General features: G+C 39.5%; 1 protein-coding gene across 4 annotated transcripts in view; it reads left to right on the forward strand.

The window, feature by feature from the left end:
- Positions 1-18,543, forward strand: part of AHCYL2 (adenosylhomocysteinase like 2) — a 173,039-nt gene that overhangs the window by 98,711 nt on the left and 55,785 nt on the right. For 2 of the 4 annotated variants that reach the window (XM_079931258.1, XM_079931259.1), the window contains exon 2: positions 11,114-11,195. The exons of the other annotated variants lie outside the window; for them this stretch is intronic. In XM_079931258.1, the coding sequence (XP_079787384.1) occupies positions 11,139-11,195 (57 nt within the window). In that variant the 5' untranslated portion in view covers positions 11,114-11,138. The remainder of the gene's footprint in view (positions 1-11,113; positions 11,196-18,543) is intronic. 4 annotated transcript variants of the gene reach the window in all.

The following is an 18,543-nucleotide window of genomic DNA, read 5'->3' on the forward strand; positions in this document are numbered from 1 at the left end:
ATGCTCTGCAACAGGAGAAGCCACCGCAATGAGAAGCCCGAGCACCGCAAGGAAGGGTAGCCCCTGCTCACCACAACTAAAGAAAGCCCCCGCGCAGCAACGAAGACCCAACGTAGCCAAAAATAAATAAATAAAATAAATAAATAAATATTTTAAAAAGTTTTTAAAAACCCCAAAAAACAAATAAAACATTATGTTGTATACCTTATACTAATATAATATTGTATGTCAATTATATCTCAGTAAAACTGGGGTGGAGACTAAAAATTTAATCAGAAAAGATGAGCAGATGTTTTGTTTTAAGTCCAATTAATGCATAGCTTTATTTCAGGATTCAGTCAACTACTATTGTCAAGGTCATGAAAGACTGAGGAATTATCACAGATTGGAGGAGACTAAGGAGACATGACAACTGAATGTAATGTGGGATCCTGGGTTGGGTCCTAGAACTAAAAAAGGACATTTGGAGAAACTTTTGAAATCCAAATAAAGTCTGTAATTTAGTTAATAGGATTGTTACCAACGTTAATTTATTAGTTTTGATAATTACCCTCATTTTACAAGTTGTTAACATTAGAGGCTCTTGGGTGAAGTGTATATGGGAGCTCTCTGCACTATTTTTACAAATTTCTTTCTAAGTCTATAATTATTTCAAAACAAAGATTAATAAAAAAGAAGGGCTTCCCTGGTGGCGCAGTGGTTGAGAGTCCGCCTTCCGATGCAGGGGACACGGGTTCGTGCCCTGGTCTGGGAAGATCCCACATGCCGTGGAGCGGCTGGGCCCGTGAGCCATGGTCACTGAGCCTGTGTATCCAGAGCCTGTGCTCCGCAGCGGGAGAAGCCACAAGAGTGAGAGGCCCGCGTACCGCAAAAAAAAAAAAGAAAAAAAAAAGAAAACAGTAAGAGTGGAAGCCACAGAGTGGAAGATGTTTGCAAAAGACTCATAATCAGAATCTGTAAATGACTTAAACAGATTAACGAGGGAAAGACTGACAACCTGAAAGAAAAATAGGCAGAATACTTGAAAGGCCACTTCACATAAGAGGATATCCAAATGGCCAATAAGCATAAAAATATTCTTGGCAGTGCACAAGAGTTCCAACTTCTCCAAGTTGGAACCCTTGTGCATTGCTGATGGAATGTAAAATGGTGTGGCTTCTGTAGAAAATAGTATGGTAGATACTCAAAAAATTAAACAGGGGACTTAACCACTTGTAGTGGTTAAGAATCTGCCTTCCAATGCAGGGGATGTAGGTTTAATCCCTGGTTGGGGAACTAAGATCCCATATACCGCAGGGCAACTAAGCCCACGCACCACAACTACTGAGCTCAAGCGCCCTGGAGCCCACGCGCCACAACTAGAGAGAAGCCCAAGTGCCACAACAAAGAGCAAAGAAAGATCCTGCATGCCGCATCGAAGATCCTGTGTGCCACAATGAAGACCAGACGCAACCAAATAAATAAATAAATAAATAAAAATTAAACAGAAATTACCATATGATCCATCAATTCCACTTCTGGGTATATACCCAAAAGAATTGAAAGTAGGGCCTCGAACAGATATTTGTACACCTATGTTTGTAGCAGCGCTATTCACAATAACCAAAAGGTGGAAACAACCCAAATGTCCATTGATGGAAGAATAATAGATAAACAAAATGTACTGTATACATACAATGGAATATTATTGAGACCTAAAAAGGAATGAAATTCTGATACATGCTATAATATGGATAGACCTTAAAAACATACTAAGTGAAATAAACCAGACAGAAGGAAAAATATTGTATGATTCCACTTGTATGAGGTACCTAGTCAAATTCAAAGAGAAAGAAAGTAGAATAGTGGTTACCAGGGGCTGGGGGAGAAAGGGAATGAGGAGTTATTGTTTAATGGGTATAGAGTTTCAGTTTGGGATAATGAAAGAGTCCCAGGGATGGATGGTGGTGATGGTTGCACAACAATGCAATTATTGCCACTGAATTGTACACTTTAAAATGGCAAATCTTATATTTTTACACACACACACACACACACACACAAAATGTTACAGGCCAATATTCCTGATCAACATAGATGCAAAAATCCTCAACAACCTCAACAAAATATTAGCAAGCCAAATTTAACAATACATAAAAAGGATCATATACCATGATCAGGTGGGATTTATTCCAGAGAGGCAAGGATAGTTCAGTATCTGCAAATCAATCAATGTGATTAACAAAATGAAGGCTAAATATCATGCGATCATCTAAGTAGATGCAGAAAAAGAATTTGGCAAGATTCAACATCCATTCGTGGTAAAAAAAAAAACTCTCAATGAAGTGGCTATAGAGGAAATGTACCTCTACAAAATAAAGGCCATAAAAAAATGTGCTCAGGTTGTGGTCATGATGGTAGTTGTGGTGAGATGCAGATTAAAATCACAATGTGACACCATTACCTGGAATGCCTAAAATGTAAAAAGACCGACAATACTAAGCACTAGCAAGGATATGAAGCAACTGGAACACTGATATCCTGCTGGTAGGAGTATAAAATGGTACCAACACTTTGGAAAATTGCATGACATTATCTACCTAGCCAAACATATACATACCCTATAACCCAGCAATTCTACTCTTACGTACCTGTATCCTACAGAAATATTTTCATATGGGTACCACATGACATACACAAGAACATGCACAGCAACATTATTATTTAAGGCCCCCAAACTGAAACCAACTTTCAACAGGAGAATGGATTCAACAAATTATGAATAGTCATGCAATGGGGTACTTTCAGGCAATACAAATAAATGAACTACTGCTAAATCAATGAACTTGGATAACTCTTAGAAACATTGAGCAGGAAAAAATCACGCTCTTAAGAATGCATCTTTTACGGTATTTACATCAGGTTTAAATATAGGCAAAATTGATAAATAGTGATAGGAATCAGAGATTACCTTTAAGGAGGAGTGAAGGTAATGACTGAGAGGGGACATGAGGGAAGACTCTAGGGTGCTGATAAAGTTCTATTTCCTTATCTGTGTAGTGGTTACATAGGTATGTTGACTTTTGAAATTTTATCGAACTGTAACTTTCTGACTTATGTACTTTTTCTGTAGATACATTATGCCTGAATTTAAAGTTTATTATAAAAAATAATGTAGTGAGAAGTCTACATTCCACGTTTATTTAATGGCATTATGCTTCATTATTTCATCCTGCATCCTTCCTACCCTTCCCCTACTTCCCACTCTGTGATAAAATTGAGGGCCCTGAATGCAAATCCTTGTCCGCTCTTACTCTAGTTGTTTTCATGTTTAAGAAGAAGCTTTCAAGTTTAAGCTTGATTGCTTTTTGAGGACAGTTTTAGCTAGAGGTGCTAACTATGCAGCAAATTGAACTCTGACCTAAGTGGAGCTCTATTAGCTGTGTCAGGGAGATTGAGGATTCAAGTCCACATTCCACTCCCAGATTCTAGAGGACTTAACAGGGAGTGGAAAAGGTGGCTTGGTGCCTGCTTTAGTGTACTGTAGTCTCTGTATTGCTTAATTGTAACAGTGACTGGATTAGTCAGTGGCAAGGAGGTACATTTAGGGATACTAGGCATAATTTTGTTATGATGCAGTTTCTTTTTATGGTTTTGTCAGTACTTACTCATACCTGAGTCCCTTTTCTTTCCTTTTACCCTTCAGGTGCCTGTGGTATATTGTATTCATTTGGGGCTTTACGCTAAGCTAGCTGTTCTTTGATTAAGTCATTTTTTAAAAATTCAGTACATATTCATTGGTTGTTTGCTATGTGCTTGGAATACAGGAATGAGACATAATATCTGCCCTCAAATTTCTTGCAGTTCTGCTGTGTAAACAGATAAATGTTCAGTTATACTATCGGCACTGATATGTGCTATAATACAGATCAATCTGGGTTATTATTCAGTAAATCATAGAATTGATGTTTTTTTTCGCCTCCCCATGCGGCTTGTGGGATCTTAGGTCGCCGGCCCTCAGCAGTGAGAGCGCAGAGTCCTAACCCCTGGACTGCCAGGGAATTCCCTAGAATTGATTCTTAACCTAGACCTGGAGCTGGAAATATGTCCTGAAGGAAGTTAGAGTATATGTGTTCAGAGTGGGGATCTGGGGGAATTCAGAGAGCTGAGTGAGGCTCAGGAGATACACGGAGGCTATCATGAAGGGTCTTGTGTGTCATGCTGAGGAGTTTGGATTTTATTTCGAAGACAATGGGGAGCTATTGAGGCATTATGAACAAGGAAGTGATGTGTAAAATAATTGTGCAGATGATAATCACATATAAATAAGTTAATTTAATGAACTGAAGTAGGTTATTACAGGGATGGAGTTACCTAGGCCCTGTCAAAGTGTAGTCTCAGCAGTATTGCCATCATCTGAGAGCTGTTAAAAATGTAGAATCTTGGGACCTATTCCAGACTTACTAAATCAGAATCAGAATGTTAACAAGATCTCCAAATAATTTGTAGACACATTCAAGTTTAAGAAGCACTGATTTAGATGGATAGGATGATGGTCAGGCTTTAGACAGCTGGTGTGAAGACGATAGGACAGATTGCAAGAGATAATGCGGAGAACATATTCTTCCTCCTATTTGGAATACTCTTCTCATTCCCCCTCCCCACCAAATGCACACCAGGTACCCCCTACTTATCCATTACCTTTCAGCTTAAATGGAGCTTCTCTGATGTGACACTCCCAGTACACATGATTGGTACCCTTGCCATATACTCCCATAGCAGTCTGTACTTACTTACCTTATCATTTTTCACACTTTATTTTTAGTAATTATTGAATTGCCTCTCTCTCTCCTGCACAATGAATGCAGGAACTGTCTTTCTATGCTGCCTGGCACATAATAGGCACCCAATAAATATTTGTGGTTCAACTGAATGAATTCACCATGTATAAGAAGAAAAGATGAATTTGGGTGTGTTGGAGGATGTACATGTTATATTTATTAATAATAATAGTAAATGTTAAATAGCACTGATAAGTTGCAGGCACTGTTCTAAGTGCTTTATATATGTTAATTTATCTTCTCAGCAATCCCATAAGGTAGATATTCTTAATGTCCCCATTTTAAAGATGAGAAAACTGAGGCACAAGGAGGATAAATAATTTGTCTAAGGTTACACAGTTGGTAAGTGATGAATCAAGATTCAAACCCATCTGGTACTACTCTGCTATGTCTAGTTTTGGACAAAATAGTTCCCTGGCACTGTGCTAAGTGCTTTCTATGTATTATATGTATTTTTTAATCTTTATAACATTAATCTGAGGAGGGTTTTATTATCCTGTTTTACAGATGAGGAAGCAAAGGCTCAAAAAAGTTATATAGGTTACCAAAAGATACACAGCTAGTAAGTAATGGAGCTAGCCTTAAACCCAAGCCTATCCAACTCTTAAAGCCTGTAGTCTTTACCAGTAATGATGATGCCTCCATGTGGAATATAAAATACCTGTGGGATGTGAGTCTTAAGATCACTGAGGAACTGAGAGATAGGATGCCTAACATTTAAGTTGGTGGGCGGGGGGCGGTAGTAGGACTTAACTCCGGTTGCTCAGGTAGCGTGGGCATTTCAAGTTTGAAGGGGCAAAGGAGATTTAAAGTCTAGCAATTTCAGCCAACCTCATAATTGACCAGATGGAACTCTGAACTCTGCTGGTTAGAAACCTTAGCCTCTACAATAAGCTATAACTTAGGTGACTAAGGAGTAGTTATTGCTTTCTCTTATGGCCTCAGAGAAACCAGATGGATTAGAAATACCGAATGTCAGAACTGGAAGGAACCAGTTCTAACCTTCCACAGTGCCCTCTTACTCACCTCCCCCTTATTTTATAATAAGGAAACTGAAGAAGGGAGTACTTAGGTGACTTGCTAAAGTCTAATAAAACCATTAGGGCCAAGCCAGGAATAGAGGACAGGGTCACATTCTTGTATTCTTTGCCCTGTGCCTTATGACTCTCTAGACTCCAGATTTATTGCCTCCTGTTTAAAACTTTTCTGCCATTGTAGTTACTTCTTCATCACATTGTAATTACTTCTTGTTCTTTTTGACTTTGGCCCCTGGAAATATTAACTTCTTGTCCTTTCCCTTCCAGCCCCAAGCATATATTCACTCCAGCAAGTCATCTGGCTTGCCCTCATTAATTTAATGATAATACTAGTATCAAATCACCACTGGTAGGAACACCACTGGCACATAGAACTTCAAGTCCATCTTCTTCTTGGAGTGAAAATGAGATTCTTTTGAGCTATTCACATACTTGATCAATTTTTGTAAAGCTTGAAGGCTGCAGGAGCAGGTGCAGTTTGTGTATCCTTTTGAAGTTGCAAACTCCTAAATGTTCAGGGTGATTATTATAGATAATCATACGCAGCGGTCTCACTCCTGCTCCTGCTATAGGTGTATCTTCTAAGGCACATTATGGTAAAATTAAATTAGAATGAAAACAACTTTATAACTAGTACCTATACCTATACCCTGTGCCTTGTGCAGTCCCACTCAGTTAACAGACCTTCAGTTCTCAATTGTAATAGCTACTGTTTTATTTTTGTTTCAGAGTCATTACAGAAAGGTATAATAAGGCTTCAGTTTTCAAATTAAGGATATTTTAGTTAAAACCTATTCTTAAAAAAGTCACAACTAAAATGACATTTAGTTTAGCTAAAGTGATATATTTTACTTGTGCTTATTCTTTTATTCCCAACCCTGTCTTCTTTAAAAGTTATCTTCTTCCATGTTTTAGCAATACCATGAGGGCAGTCACCTTCCATTTATTTATTTATTTACTGAAGTATAGTTGATTTACAATGTTGTGTTAGTTTCTGCTGTACAGAAAAGTGATTCAGTTACACACACATATACATATTCTTTTTCATATTCTTTTACATTATGGTTTATTACAGGATATTGAATATAGTTCCCTGTGCTATACAGCAGGACCTTGTTTATCTATTTTATATATAGTAGTTTGTATCTGCTAATCCCAAACCTCTAATTTATCCCTCCCTCTCCCCATTTATTTAATAACAGTTTATGCAGAAAACATCAACAGGAGTACCAAGAACCTAGTACTTTGCTGATCACTGACATATTTTAAGGGTTGGGCTCTACTCTAGCAGTGAAATAGTCCTTTGGCCTTGATTTGTTTCTAAAGGCTTCATTATGATGCAGATCATAATAGATTACAGTTGATGCAGATCAAGCAATGGAAAGCAGATTTTATATTCTTTCAGAGATAATATTATAATTAAGGATTAAAACCCTACTAAGGACTCACCACAAATAAGTCATAGCTTTGGTCAGTAGTGTATAACTAAGCCCCTAAAGGTATAAAATAGTGTTCCAAATCCTACAAAGTGGACATAAATGTATTTAACACATTGGTTATGCAAGTTGCCCCAGAGTACTATAAGATATATGTACAGCATACAAAATTTGACAATTTCTTAAGCCCTTACCATAGGCCGGACACTATAGGCAAATCAAAGCTGGTTAAGCCCCCGAAGAGCCTGAACTAATGAGGGACAGCACATATACCAGTAACTGTAATATGAGGAAAGGTGAAAATAGTGATGTGACCAAGGAACAGTATTAGAGAAAAGGGAGATTCCTTTGTTTTTTAGGTTAGATTCCATGGCAGAACAATCATTTGAGCCGAACCTCGAAGAATTTGTTTTTCGTCTTTGGGGTGTTTTTTTGTTTTTTTGGCCATGGTGTGTGGCATGTGGGATCTTAGTTCCCCAACCAGGGATTGAACCTGTGCCCTCTGCAGTGGAAGCACAGAGTCCTAACCATTGGACCTTCAGGGAATTCCTTGAAGTGTCTGAATATGTGAAGATGATGGAAGTGAAGGCAGAATGAATGCATTTCAATCTGAGAAAATGGCATGAGCAAAGGCATTGAGGTGGGAAAGGAGACGGCATAACAATGACACAAGTAAGAGCTACCATTTATTAAGTACTCAGTGTATGCAAACTTTTAAAATCCTTGCATCAATCCTGTGAGATGACTATTATTATTTCCACTGTACAGATTATAAAACTGGATGGTTGGAAAGGTTAATTACATGGCAGCCAGGATACGAACCCAGGTCTGTTTAACTCCAAAACCAGAGCTCTTAGATGCTCTGCTGTACAGTCTTCACATTCAGGAAATAACAGGTAATACAGCTTACCTGGGGATACAGAATATATAGGGATAAGTAGTGGAAGATCCTATTGGAAAGGATTTATAGAGGGTTTTTAGGAGGCAATGAAAATGGACAGGGATGGAGAGATGAGATGCTTGGAGTTGGATGCTTGAGTCGGAGGACTCAAAAATAATTGGCAACTGATTGTTCTAGAAACTAGGGAAAAGGGAGAAATCAAAGATGACTGAGGTTTTTATATTTGGATGACTGAGGGAACAGTGGTACAAAAGTAAGGAGAAGAAACTATTGTTTGAAGAGTGTGGGGAAAGGAAAGATGGAGCAATCATTTTGATTTTAGATATGTTGCATTTAAAGCGCAGATGAAATTCCCTGGCCGTCCAGTGGTTAGGACTCACCACTTTCACTGCCGCAGCCAGGGTTCAGTGCCTAGTTGGGGAACTAAGATTCTGCAAGCCGCAGCGTGGCCAAAAGAAAAAAAATGTCAAATGAAATACATCATTGGAAATTTAGGCAACAAATGTTAACTTCTCATTTTATTAAGAAGTTTGGATTGGGCTTCCCTGGTGGCGCAATGGTTGAGAGTCCGCCTGCCGATGCAGGGGACACGGGTTCGTGCCCCGATCCGGGAAGATCCCACATGCCGCGGAGCGGCTGGGCCCGTGAGCCATGGCCGCTGAGCCTGCGCGTCCGGAGCCTGTGCTCTGCAACGGGAGAGGCCACAACAGTGAGAGGCCCGCGTATCGCAAAAAAAAAAAAAAAAAAAAAAAAAAAAAAAAAAGATGTTTGGATTAAAAGGAAGACCAGACAGAGGACAATAACTGGAGGTTGCTGAGAGCTGAAGCTTTATCGAAATTGACAATCTGATTACAGAGGGCTTTATCAAAATTGAAACCCTGACCTGAAATCTCTCCTGCATTTCATCGACCTTCTGTATCTTGCTGTCACTCAAATTGCTTCACTCCGTAGCTCCTCTATGACCACAGCTTCCTTTACTTCCACCCCTGCTGTTCTCTTTTCTTATTGCATCTGATCTCTACCTGCCCTGCGATCTCTAATCCTTTGACACCTCTGCATTCATCTGGTCCAACAGTCCTCTTCTGTTTTCAATTGCCTTTCTCTCCAGTCCGGACCTCCAGGTCAGTCATTTGAATTCTGCCCTTTCTGGCATCTTGCAATAACACCTCTTCCCCGAGAAGTTACCTTCCTCTCCTCCATTCCATATCCAAAGGACCATTCCTTTAACCGACGAAAGCCCAAAAGGGCAATGAACCTATAATCACAATCACAATATTATGACTATCAGCTCCAGAGAAATTATCCTCTGCAATGGAAATTAACACTGTAAGGAGGCCCTGGTTTTGAAGGGGACCAGAGCAGGCATATCTTGTTGGGCTTCGTTTGTGCCTGAAATCTATGGTACTCTTATTGGATAATATACTCTAGGAATTAATTAAGAAGGTAAATAGATTGGGTCACCTTTTTTCTAGTTTTGTCTTATTTCCAAACTTCTGAAGTGTATAAGGAGAAGGGAGCTGGTATGGGGACATAAGGAGGAAGCAGCTTCTGAGGTCCCTTAAGGTGATAGTGTATTAGACTACTGTGTTGGCATCCTGTTTCTTTCTGAAACCGGACCTGTGAGTAAAAAACAGCATTGGATAGGGACTTCGAGGCAGCATTAGTCTTTTTTTAAAAAATTGAAGTATAGGGAATTCTCTTGTGGTCCAGTGGTTAGGACTCTGGTTCTCACAGCTGGGGGCCCTGGTCGGGGAACTAAGACCCCACAAGCCATGCAGCACGACGAAAAAAAAATAATTGAAGTTAGTTGATTTGCAATATTATATTAGTCTCAGGTGTACAACATAGTGATTCAATATTTTTATAGATTATACTCAATTGAAAGTTATTTTAAAATATTGGCTATATTCCCTGTGCTGTACAGTATATCCTTGTAGACTCACAGACGTAGAGAACAAACTAGTGGCTACCAGTGGGGAAAGGGAAAGTGGGGTAGGGGATTAGGAGGCACAAACTACTATGTATAAAATAGACAGCACTAGTCTTGATTGGAAACCCTGGCTCCCCCAAACCTACCTACGTTGTGGTAGCTCCTGACTAGCCTCAGGGAAGCAGGTAATTTACAGTGGGCGCCTATCTTTTGGTAGCTGAAGACCCTTAGACTTTCATGTACATAGCACAGGGAGCCAGCAGAGGGAGTTGTGGTCCTAGAACTTTCTTCAGAGCTTCTAAGTTCTGATTTTGCAAGAGATCTTCCCCGGCTCCATCCAAATCTCCTGTGCAATAAGAATTTAACTTGAGATATGCCTGAGTTTGGTGCCAGATGCCTGGTGTGAGCAGATGGGGAGCTTCCGCATAACTGTTTAAACTTGAAAGCCATAAGGAACTCTTGATCGCAGGGAAACGCCTGTTTACTGTGCAGATCCAAATCAAGCAACTCTCAAGAAATGGGTGTGCCTCCTTGACCTCAATCCTTATTGATCTTGGTATCAGTACCTCCAGTGATGCGTGCTCAGGGGCGGGAGAAAGTTAACAAGTGCCTTATGGGGGGGGTGGGGTTGGAAAAAGAGGAAGCCTGACTGTTGCTGCAGAAAGTCCCCACGGGGGAGGTGGGGATACTGTCTGGGTAGCATTAAACAGTGAGTGTCCTGTAGGAACCTTGGGTGCCTGGGTGCCTGGGTGTAGTGCCTGGGTGTAGAGCCTTGTATCGGCTCTGATTTTGAATCAGAAGATCTGCAGCTGGCCAGTAGGGGATTTATCAGACAGTTGACTAATGATCTTGATTTTAATAGGAAGCCTCTGTGAAAGGGGATGCAGCTTCTGCTAGATATTGTGAACTTCTGAATCACTAGGTTTGGCTCTGCTTTTGGGCACTCAGAAAACCCTGGCATTTCCAAACCACTTTCCCTTTTGCTTCAGGACATAGATTACTCAAGCCTGCACTATGGAGAATGGGGACGGTAATGAGGGCACCTCAGCTTTTCACGTGCCTGAGTGGATGGTGAGTTCTTTGGTCACTTTGCTTTTCCTTCTGTTTCTTGATAATGAGGCAGCCATTTCTGACAGGTGATAGGGATCGCTGTGAAAAGTCCCTACCAAGACCTGTGGTGGGGAAAACAGTTATTATTCTAATTTCTGATTAATTCCTATGTCCTGGGTCAACCTTGCAGCTTTCCTTTCTTTTTTCTTAAAAAAAAATATTTTTTAAAATTATGAGTGAGCTGGGAAGGTCTGAGAGCTGCCTGGCCAGAGTCAGCTTATTGCCTGGTTGTCTGGGCTGGGGTGAGCTTCCCCACTGCTGCTGGTGCACTGCGTGGATTGTGTTATACTGTGATTGCTTTGCATTCTATTTGCAAACTAATGCTTAGTTTACTTCTCATGAGGGTAAAGAAAAAGAATAGTGAGGGGAAGAAAAACAACTTGTAGAAATGGTGCTCTCTCTCAAGCCTGAGAAGACTGAAGACATTTATCCCCTATCTGCCCATTTTTCTCCCACCAGCCAAAACAGTTCCCCAAATATTCTTTATATGTGTGTTTCTAAAAGGCAGGAAATATATAGCTCTCTTTTTAAATTAATTAATTAATTAAAAAAAAGTTTTGGCCATGCCGCATGGCACGTGGGATCTTAGTTCCTCAACTAGGGATCGAACCCGTGCCCCCTACAGTGGAAGAGTGGAGTCTTAACCACTGGACCACCAGGGAAGTCCCTATATAGCTCCCTTGGTACTATTTTTCAAAATATCTTTTCTGCCTGATATTTTTAATATAATTATAATAAGGACTTAATTTGTTGATAAGAACTAGCACATAAAACCTAATGTTTTAGATCCAATTTTAACTTTTGATTTAAAAACAGCAACCATCCTTATGTTCCTGTCTGCTTTCTTCCAGGTTTAGCCTGATTTCTTATAGTCTATATACTGCTTATGTTTTTATATATACACACACACACACACACACACACACACATATAATATATATATTAAATGTATATATTTTTCCCTGTTGAAGACTGGTTAGACTGTATACAACATAATCCAAGTTCTTTTCAGTGTTTATGGAATTATGGGCTTAGAGAAATAACCATCAGTAATGAGACTGATATATAGTAGACCTAAAAAAGGCCCAACTGACTAGCCCATGTTTCAACTCCCATAACAAATATTATTTTTGTTGCGGTTATTCCTCTTGTTGTTCTTAATGTTGTTCCAGAACCTTGTGCTCAGTTTTAAGACATTTGATCAAAAGAAATCCTACCCATCCACAAGCTTATTTCAAATAATGCAGTGTTTTAGAACTAATGGAAAAAATTCAGATAATAATTCTAGTTGGATTTCTAAGTTTGTTTTTGAACCTCCAGCACTCACTAATAACAAGAAGGGGAAGCAGGAATTCTGGTTTTCTTAGGTGAGGGCTCACATTAAGGTATTAACCTTTGGTACTTCTATAAAGGAATATTACAGAAGAATTCCGCAGAACACTGGTGTGTCGATTCAGTCAACAGAAGTGTGATAGTAACTCTTATTCTCATAAGTAATACATCTCGACGCTGTCTTATCTGCTGAGCACATCCTCTCAAGAGGAGCTCCTACTGGACTTTTACCTACTCACCTTCTTTTTATTTAAGTGAACAAGATAACTGTCCTAAAGGAGTTAGTGTGACTATTGCTCAAGCGATACCACCTAAGACTTCCCAGCTTTTAAGAAACGTTCTTTAATAAAGCACAGATCTGCTCTGTCTTATGGCACCTCTTTTACTTAGCGATCTCCTGGCCCTTCTCTCTCAAAAACCAGCAAAATACCTTTGATCAGTAGATTTTTTTAAGAACAATGAGAAAAAGTAGGGAGGGGCTGGCCTCAATAACTCAGTTTTTTCATCGGTTATCTTTCCCTTGCCAAAGATTAACCTCTTGAGGCTTTCTTTCAGATACCGCATAGTTGTTAAGTTCTGACCTGGTCTGAAAGTGCTTTCTTAGGCTGCCACCAGTATCCATTTAGCCACCGCAGTGAGCCACTGAGCACCCTCTAGTGTGTTGCCTATAGATTTCCAGACTTTACCTGTAAAGTGTTAGAGTGCCTTTTAATCCCCAAGAGGAAACCCTGGAGCCAGTTCCCAATAGTGGGTCAAAATTTCCATTTAAGACAGCTTTAACAAATAACTCATGTTCCAGTTTACATATTAATGTAATGAATTTTCCACTGAGACTATCCTTGCCCCCAAAGGAAGTATGACAAGGCTCTCAAACCTTCTTTCAGGGGGAAAATTTAGCAGAGAAGGTGCATTATAATACCTCCCTTCTTGTTAATGATCAGTAGCAAAAAGGGACTGGCATACCCCTCAGAGAATAGGACTCAAGACCACAGACAGCAGTTGACAGTACTCACATCACTGACTCCCAGCAGGGAAATAAGCCAGGACGAAGTTTGAAGAACCCGTCTTGAGAATTGACAAGGTAGAGCTTCAAGTTAACATTCCATCATTCACTGGAAAACTTCTGCTAGAGCCTCTGCTCCCCAGCTATTTTCATGTGAAAGATTTTCTTAGCTTTGTTCAGGCAGTTTTACTGCTAAAAGGTTGGGGAACTCATCCTTTTAAAGACTGTCTTTATTAATATATTCTCACTTCCCCTGAGAAATCTTTAGTCCCTAGTGGTAGGTGAAAATACCTCCTCTTATGTGCATGGAGATCAGCAGTAACCTTTTCTTAAGTTTCTACATCTTAATATTTCCTCCTCCCACTCAAGCTCTTTGTAGTACTGGGTACTTTTCCGTAGGAAATCTAATTCACTTTCTTGAGTACCCAACCAGCTGGTTACCCGATTTTCTTTCGGCTAGAAGTAATCCCTTTTATAGGTGAAGAATTTGTTCCAGCAGCTGATTTGGCTTGGAAGGGAGAGATGTCTCTAAGAATGCTTGAACCATATCTAGTTGGAAGTGAGACAAAAACATTTAAGGTATCTGGTAAATGGCCGTAGAGGTAGCTTCACTATAACTCTGGGTCAGGATTGACACTTAAAGCAAAGACCCATTTGAGAAACTGATGAAAACTATGGACCCTCTCCCTAGGAAAATATACACATACACAACATTTTGCATTCTGTTTCAGAGCATGGACCCTAGGTGAAGAACTTTTGACCTAAAAAAATAGAAATGTTAATATTTTATATTTGTGTATCATTATGTTGCCTCTAAAACCTTCTCACATACATTATTGTATTTTCTCAGCACACATTTGAGATAGACAAAGTAGGTATTATTGTTCCTATTTTACAAATGAGGATTACAGATGTTAAGTACTAGAAATGTTAAGAAATGGAGATACAAAAAAGAACCTCTGATCACCATCCTTTGTAGTACTACTTTCTGTACTTGAAAAGGAATTAATTTGTTTTTTCTTGGCGTGCTCTTCTGTAGGGTAAATAGATCTTCTATCCTCCCCATGAGTCCTATTTTTCTTAATGTGTTAACTGTCTATTCTTAGCCTTAAACTGTAGAAATCAGAATTAGACCCAGTTCTCTTTATATCCTGTGTCGTGTATAAAGAAAGGATCACCTCATTCCATTCTCTGACCTTTGAAATAACCTTTTCTTTTCTGCCTATGAATATGTCTCCATGGTCATAGCCATAGATAGGATAAAATGGTTGGTTATGGAGAGAGTTAAGAGAGTTAGGGCGAATTGATTCATGCTTGCAGAGAGTGTTAGAGCAGTGGTTCTCAAACTGTGGTCCCCAGACCAGCAGCAGCAGCAGCAGCACCTGGAAACTTGTTAGAAATGCAAAATTTTGGTCCCCACCCAGATTTACTAAATCAGAAACCCTGGGGTGGGGCCTTGCAATGCATTTTTATAAGCTCACTGGGTGATTTTGATGAACCTAAACTTTGAGAACTACTTTGATAGATAAACTTGTTAAGTGGTAAGGCTTTTCCTGTCAGTCATAGTATCCTAAATTGCCTTCTGGCTGTATTTGGTATAGAGCTGCAGCTCCCTCTGCTCAGGCCTAGTGACTTAAGCCATTAGACCAAGGAGTTCCTTTTCACCTGAGTGAAGAAAATGAGGAACCAGCTGAGAGTGTTCTAGGGTGAATAACCTTGGTTAGGAAGAGCAGAAGTTTAGAGACTCATAAAGCAAGCAAAAAGATATTGGTCTGTCTCATTTCATGAAATTGTGAATAAGAGATCAAGATTGTCATGGATGATGGTGAATATCGATATTTGAGTTCAATTAATTTCCGTTTCAACTTTTGGTAGTGGCATTGGGCAAAGTTGCCAATTAAAGTGCTGTTAGATTTCAAATTCGTATATGATTTAGCCATTACAGACTTGTGGTTTGATCAGAGCCCCCAAATTATCTGCAATGATGTCCTTTCTGAAACCCAATCCAATAAGAAAGTAAATTTAAGGAGCAATTTTAAATTAAATAAATTTAGGATAAATTAAGAGGAATGACATGTATACACTGATGTGTATAAAATTGATGACTAATAAAAAAAAGAGGAATCAGGTGGGGCTGGTACACCCAGGGGAGTTTTTGGTCTTCTGATCAATATCATAAGGTTTGGTGTAGTGGAAAGAGCTTCGACTCTGGCGTAAACACAGGCTCACATTCTAGTCCCACTTACTTGCTGTGAGACCTCAGGCAAATCATTTGTTCTCTCAATACAGTCATTTGTACTTTCCTAATTTGTCAAATGGGGATAATTATGCCAAATTTTTAAGATTCTTATACTGATTAACAGAAGTAACATATACACAGTGCGTAGTAGGCTCTTAATAAATATTAGTTCTCCTCCCCTTATTCTATTCTCCCAGGGACCTTTTCTCTCAAAATGAAGATTATTCTAAAAAAAAGAATCTACCATTTTATGTTCTTTCTTGTGCTCAACAAGTACTCATTTTTTTTAAAAAAAAATCATATCTGGGATTTTATAGTTAGGGAATTTAAAATGGTATAGCTACAAAGAACATGAACAAATCCAAATAATTTCCAAAGCTATTATCTTAACACCATCTATATGGATGACATTGGGGGGAAATACAGAAATGATTCACAACTGAGGGCTGGTTCAGAGGGCTTGTTTTCTAATGGGGAGATCAATATGTAACAATCTATTATGAAGACCAGAGGAAATAAGGTAGAGAGAACGAATTAAAATAGATGTGAAAGGATCTTTGACTTCTGCTGGGATCTAACTAACCTAATTTTTTTTTTTTTTTTGCTGTACGCGGGCCTCTCACTGTTTTGGCCTCTCCCGTTGCGGAGCACAGGCTCCGGACGCGCAGGCTCAGCGGCCATGGCTCACGGGCCTAACCGCTCCGCGGTATGTGGGATCTTCCTGGACCAGGGCACGAACCCGTGTCCCCTGCATCGGCAGGCGGACTCTCAACGACTGCGCCACCAGAGAAGCCCCTAACTAACCTAATTTGATTGCCTGATTCCTGGTCCATGCAGCAGTGATTTTCTGTGGCATTGTCAATATGACACTTTCAAGGGTCACATTCCAATAATGAACCTCTTTGCCATTTGCTGACACATCTGTCGGCATGCAAATGTTAACATCACTAACCCCCTTTCATCTTCTATTCAAATTCAAAAATAAATTACCTGTTCTCTCTAGGGTCAAACTCCCACATCCTGGAGATGAGCAATGATAGTAAATTACTGAAAATAACAAGCGGATAAACAAATAAATTGAAATGGTCTCTGGGGAAATGCACGACACATAATTGTCTATTAGATATACAGCCAGTAGTTTGTTCTCCTACCCTTCTCATCTGTTCCATCAGCCTTCCCAGGAGAATATGTCTCTCCAGCTCCTTTCTCTACACTGGTCACTCTTATCATGCATTAGCCCGTAGCACCTTTCCATGATTAATAGGCAGTCACCTCTGTGCAAGATTTTGTTTTATATCTTCTGTGGAATATTTTTATGAATTGTAAAGTTATCAGATTTATTGTGGCATAAAAGTCTCTACAAACTAGCTCCTGTTTTTTCTTCAGCTTCATGCCCTGCTACTTCTAACTTCCTGTATACATGTACTTAGTTCTTTGTCATACTGGGCTCCTGGCAGTTCCGTGTTCCTTTTGCTCTGTGAATATTGCTCTATGTACCTAGAAGGGCCACCCTACTTCACTCATCTTGAAAATTCATTCTCCTGAGTCGAGTATCAGATTAAACTCCTCTTCTAGGAAAACTTGCCTAACATACCCTGCTGACTTTATGCCACCATGTTATATGCTGCCACTGAATCTTGAACACACTTCTATTATAAGTACAGGCTTGTATATCTTTCTGTACCTGTGACTGACTATTCCATGAACTATTTGAGAGCAGGAACTATATGGTTTTTTTACATTTTTAACTCCTGACACTGTAGGAACCCAGTAAGTTTCTGATACATAAATCAAAGAATCAATCAGAGTCTATGCCTCCATTAAGGGAGAAAAGCTGTACACATAAAAACAAATCTTTCATTTATTCATATATATATTTAGTACCTTTCTCCCTGTGCCAAATGTTGTACTTGGCAGGAAGAATAAAAGGATGAGTAAACGTGATGCTTGACCTGGAGGAGCTCACTTTCTCATGGAGTAGCAGACATGTGATCCCTCATTTCAGTGATGCTAAGACATTACTGGTCATCACATGTGCCATTATGTTATGGACAAGCACTCATTCTAAAGGAAGAATTCACATCACATTCCCACCCCAGTCTCTGTAACATATAGTTGAATGTAGCTTTCCTATTCACTGGGTCCCTTTCAGAAACCAACAAATAAATAATGTGATTCTTTGCCCTTTCATTTGACTCTACTTGATATGCAACAAGGTCATTATGATTCTGGGGGCCCTGAGGAAATAGAAGACTCCCTATGCCAGTCACACCTTCCACAAAACACAGTTTTTGAAAAAAGCAAGCAGATCACTCAACACCTAATCAGCAACAATCTTGAGATGGAACTAGAAACCGAATGTCAAAACCTGCATAAAAAGATGAACAATTAAGAGTAAAGCAGTGGTCAGAGAAAGTTGATTTTCTTGGTGACAGAGCTGAAACCTGTGTTCCCAGTTTGACTAACCCAAGGACACAGAGTGTAGGTTAGGGGCTGCCTGAGCACTTGGCTCCTTTTTTTTTTTCTTACCATCTTTATAAATTCCCTCATTGTTTTACTGGCTCTGTAGTTAATTTTTTTCTAATGAGACTAGGTTAACTAAAGTCATCTGACATGGAAAAGGAGGAGGTATGGTTAAAAAGGAAGCTAATTAGCAAGTTAATTATAGCAGGTAAAAAAGTGCACCGGTTATATAAATAAGCTATTGTTATGCACATGCAAGTTGGGCCTTGTCA

The sequence above is a fragment of the Stenella coeruleoalba genome, assembly GCF_951394435.1.
Source record: "Stenella coeruleoalba genome assembly, chromosome: 9".
NCBI lineage: Eukaryota > Metazoa > Chordata > Mammalia > Artiodactyla > Delphinidae > Stenella > Stenella coeruleoalba.